This window comes from Sebastes fasciatus, chromosome 17 (assembly GCF_043250625.1).
Source record: "Sebastes fasciatus isolate fSebFas1 chromosome 17, fSebFas1.pri, whole genome shotgun sequence".
Taxonomy (NCBI): Eukaryota; Metazoa; Chordata; class Actinopteri; order Perciformes; family Sebastidae; genus Sebastes; species Sebastes fasciatus.
This window is the reverse complement of record NC_133811.1, coordinates 15,472,631-15,477,499: the sequence shown is the minus strand read 5'-3', so window position 1 is coordinate 15,477,499 and position 4,869 is coordinate 15,472,631. Positions and strand designations below refer to the sequence as shown.

General features: G+C 40.2%; 1 protein-coding gene across 2 annotated transcripts; it reads left to right on the top strand.

Moving 5' to 3' along the window:
• The first annotated feature begins 285 nt into the window (after positions 1-285).
• Positions 286-3,324, top strand: LOC141754727 (uncharacterized). 2 transcript variants are annotated; one of them, XM_074613989.1, is made up of 5 exons: positions 286-467; positions 579-647; positions 769-843; positions 953-1,082; positions 1,184-3,324. In XM_074613989.1, exons 1-5 carry the CDS (start codon positions 452-454, stop codon positions 1,998-2,000), a joined length of 1,107 nt encoding a protein of 368 aa, XP_074470090.1. In that variant the 5' UTR covers positions 286-451; the 3' UTR covers positions 2,001-3,324. The 2 variants fall into 2 exon arrangements, 1 of the variants encoding a protein (XP_074470090.1); XR_012590712.1 differs by having other exon boundaries at positions 288-467; positions 566-647.
• Positions 3,325-4,869: the final 1,545 nt, after the last annotated feature.

The following is a 4,869-nucleotide window of genomic DNA, read 5'->3' as shown; positions in this document are numbered from 1 at the left end:
ATTCAGTTAACAAAATACAGTTGTATCCCAATATGTGAACTCAGTTGTATCCAAGAGGTGTCTTTTTATTACAGTACCCATAAAAGATCAAACAAACCCTAGTGTGCTGTGGTCAAAATGTTTATGTATTTTGATGATGTGGTGGTTGGTACTGTTTGCAGGCTATATCAACATGGCTCCTGTAACCATATGTTTGTTTGTGAGAGGGTGTATGGGTTAGTGTTGTTCGTAGAAAAAAAAAAAAAAATGTATGTAGTGTGAATGGGGCAACCTCAAGCCCTGTCAACCATGCTTATTCATGAGATGTCCTTAACTCCACCTTCATAGTAGGTGTGTATATATAGTCACCATTCAGCTGAGGTCGTGTTTACCAAACTTCACCAACTTTTGAAGAGGACACTTTCTCCTAACGCATCTCTTGCATTTTCACATCTCGGGGCAATTTCTACCAATGGCGTCTTTTCCCTGTAAGTATAACCATTTTTATTTTTTTTATCTACCACAGTTATTTTTTCTTCCAATAATACCAGTTTGTTTTTATAGTAAAAAATGTTGTTCTTAACAGTTTTATTTATCAGGTTACATGGCCAGTGGTAGCAACCGCCACGACAGAGGTATTGAAAACTTTCAACCTGGTGATAATGAAGGTATTTAATTCATTATACTTGTTTTGTATTTTGTTCATTATATAGAACTATTTTTTTATTTTGTTTTAGACTAAGTGTATGTTGTTTTTATTTATTTTTGTTCTGTTTTTTTTACATGTAGTGCCTTCAATCAGCTACTGGGGAACACCTTTTCAGCGGAGAGGGATCTTACAACCCCTAAACCAACTTTCAAAAGGTATGTACATGATAAAATGTAGATGTTAAAATAATACTTTGATAATTAATACATATGATTATTATACCTAAATACTAAAGTGTGTGTGTGTGTGTGTGTTTGAATCTAGAAGAAGAAGAAGATTCGGACTTTGAGGAACCAAAGAGCAGGCTTAAAAGACCGAATAGACTTCAATCGGGCCCAGTAAAAAAGAGGCAAAAGGAAGAGAAGGAGCGCCATAGGGTTCTAGTGCATACAAGGTATGTATAAGATTACGGTATTCTATCTGTATCTACGATTATTTTTTTTTATATATGTACTAAGTCTTTTTTTTTTTTTTTCACCTAATGTCTTGCATCAGACCGGTGATTGATGAGGACACCATTGACTCAACATTGGATTCAGTTGTGTTGGCTTCGGTTACCGAGACGCTTCGACGTGAAGAGGCAGAGGACGTGTGTGCTGTCGTGGATCAATTGAAGTCGTTATTAGCAGCGCAGAGACAGCCGACCGCAAAGCTTGTGACAGATATTTCTCAAGAAGAAGATGGCATTCAGCATGGTGAGTGGGAACCATACAGTGAATGGGGGGAGAATTTGAGTGTACCATGTGGTTATCCTAAGCAGGATTGGTTTGATTCACTTGTTGATTTTGAGGAGAAAACCTCTGACACACTCCCTGCGACACAAACGTGTGTGGGGGAGGATAATGAACAGCCTGGTTCTTCAGAACAATTAGAATTACTCGTCTGGAGCGACCTCGAGGATCTGTTGCTATCCTCACAACGACAGGCAATTCATCCTGATCAATTACGTACCCAAAGTGTGGTTGACTGTTGTGCCACTGAGGATTTGTCATTAGGGGGTGGGGTTGATATTGGCAACCGATTTGATAAATTCGAATGCATGGTGAACAGTAAATTAGCAGAAATACAGAAGGATAACAAAGAACAATATGAGTCTTTGAATAGTAAAATAGCTGAATTAGAAAAACAAAACAACAACTTATTAAATACTGTTCTGGCCGGGTGTAAATCCGATCTATTATATAGAGGTATTCTGACTTCTGACATCTGTGCCCTGCATGCAGCCAGTGGAGAACTGGTTAGAATCCAGAATAATATGGTTACGGGTCTATCACATATATCAAACATCCTAAAAAGCAGGCCTTCATCATAGTGCTCAAATATTAGCTGATAACATGTCACCTCCTAGAAAAATTTTCAAATATAGTGATGACGCTGGTTGTAATGTTGCTAATGATGATAATGATGTTAATGAAGTTGATAGTGATGAAATCTCTCATGTCCCTCATACTGTCGAAGAATATATTACCCATAGTGACCAAAATGCAATGGGCCATGGGCTACCACAATTACCCGGTGTAAAATACAATACTGAAACTATCAGAAAGTGGGCTGAATTCACCAATGCTAGGCTTGATTCTATTTTAGGTGATTTGTCTACTATTATTCCCGCTGTAAATATTCCGCTTTCTGATGCTGCTGCTGCTGCTGCTGTTGCTGTTGCTTCTACTTCTGCTTCTGCTGCAGAGACATTTGACATTGTGTCTGTCTGCCATGATTATAACAATGCTTTGATCACTGTTAATGATAGTGTTGATAATCATGATGACGATGGTCGTAACGCAACTAATGATGATACTGTCAATGAAGTAGACAGTGATGATGAAATCTCTCATATCACTCACACTGTCGAACAATATAACGCCGTTAGTGACCAATATGCTATGAGACATGGTTTACCACAATTATCCGGTGTAAAATACAATACCAAAACTATCAGAAAGTGGGGTGAATTTACCAATGCGAGGCTTGATTCTATTTTAAGTGATTTGTCTACTGTTGTTCCTACTGTAAATGCTCTGGTTTCCGGGGCTGCTGCTGCTGTTGCTGCTGCTGCTGCTGCTGCTACAGAGACATTTGACACTGTGTCTGCCTGCAATGACGATAATAATGCTTTGATCAGGGCTAGTGTTGATAATCATGATGTGAACAGTGCTACTGCTTTGAATAACGAACACCAGGGCTTTGTGGGTGGCAATGTAGAAGCTTCTCCGCGTGTAGACAGTCTTAGCAGATGCGTACAGGATGGGGCGGGTAGACTTGTAGAAAACACCCGTGTCCCTGTTAGAGATATACAAGTTAGAAACATACCCGCATTTAATGCCTCTGAATTGCGTCAGCGTGTTGATTTTAGGGATATTAATCTTGATGATCCCGAGCAGGTACCTAATCGAGTTAGAGAGAGACTGTCTGGTGTGCTAGAGAGAGCCTTAGAGGATTCCCCACCCACCAGTGTTTTAAATGTCATCTTGAGGGGCCCATCACTGGCTAGCGATGTACAAGCCGTCTTAAACGCAGATAATGAATACAATGTGGATTTGTTCATGGAGGAAATATCACAGGTCTTACAAAGCAATGATGATTCTATGACGGATGATGAATTGGAGTTTATTGTTACAGTTGCTAGGGATAGTCGTGGTGGAGCAAGGCGTCTGAGATTGGGTCATGTTTCCTATGAGGAAATTTTGACCAAAAAAGGTCGACATCTGTACAATCCTGACAACATGGGGGCCAACAATCTATGTTTTTCTATCTGTCTTGCACATTTTGTTAACAATGCTATGGCTGGAGATGAAAAATTGGAATATGCAAAACAGTTGTACACTGCAGTCGGTTTTGATCACATGCACAAAGTATCGTTCTCCGATGTCACCAAATTTGAGAAACACCTAGACATGAAAATAATAGTCTTCCATCATGGCACTGCGCGTAAACGCTTGCAGTGTTTCCAAACATGCGACGCACCACACAAGCGTACAGTCTGGTTATACTTACACAATGACCACTACTATCTGATTGAAAACCAGACAGGGTTTTTCGGGGCTTCATATGTGTGTGAGTATTGCTATGATACGTATGAAACGCCTCTGTACCACAACTGTAAGCATAGATGCAATGTCTGTTTTACACAGGAGTGTCATACGTACCAAGGTCGCACGTTAAAGTGCCCTGACTGTAAACGCATATGTAAATCACAATTCTGTTTCAAGCAACACAAAGTACCTGAAGTAAAACACAAAGTTATACCATGTACAGCATTAAAATACTGTGAGGCATGTGGAAAAACATACAGGCCTGGTAAAAAAAAAATACACAAATGCGCATCCCTTGTCTGTTCACACTGTGGTGAACAAAAATTGGAAAGCAGTGTGCCCCACGAGTGCTTTATCCAACCAATCGAGAAGGGTGATCCACAGAGAAAGTACATCTTGTTTGATTTTGAGACACGTTTTCACGATGGCAAACACGAGGCAAATTTTGTGTGTTCAATGGATATTGATGGAAACAAGTTTTGTTTCAACACATTAAAATGCGTGGATGCCTTTGTGAAACGGTACAGACAGCCAAAATACCGGGGGTATACGTTCATTGCGCATAACGCATCTGGCTTTGACAACTACATTCTGCTTGAGTACTTTGTCAAACAAAGGATTACGCCTATGGTGATGATGAGAGGTAGCAGGGTCATTCTGATGCACGACCATACATACCAACAGAGGTGGATTGATTCGTTCAGTTTCTTACCCATGAGACTGGCCAAAACACCTGCTGCTTTGGGGTTTGAGGATTTGGAGAAAGGCTATTTTCCCCACAAATTTAACACTAGAGAAAATGAGCAATACAAAGGCTCATACCCCGACCCATCTCAATATGGGTACGAAACCATGTGTGAAAATGAGAAAACCTCGTTCATGCAATGGTATGACACAGTCCGAAATGAAACTTTTGATTTTCAAGCGGAGATTCGTCGCTACTGTGTTAATGATGTGGAGGTGTTGCGCCGGGCATGCACCATTTATCGTGAAACATTTCTTGAATGTACACAGCTTGACCCGTTTTCATTTACCACTCTACCCTCCAGTTGTATGGGTGTATTCAAAACACTGTTCCTGCCCAGAGACACTGTAGCCCTCACATATGAAGGTGCATACACCAAACAGAATAAGACATATTCAGATGTG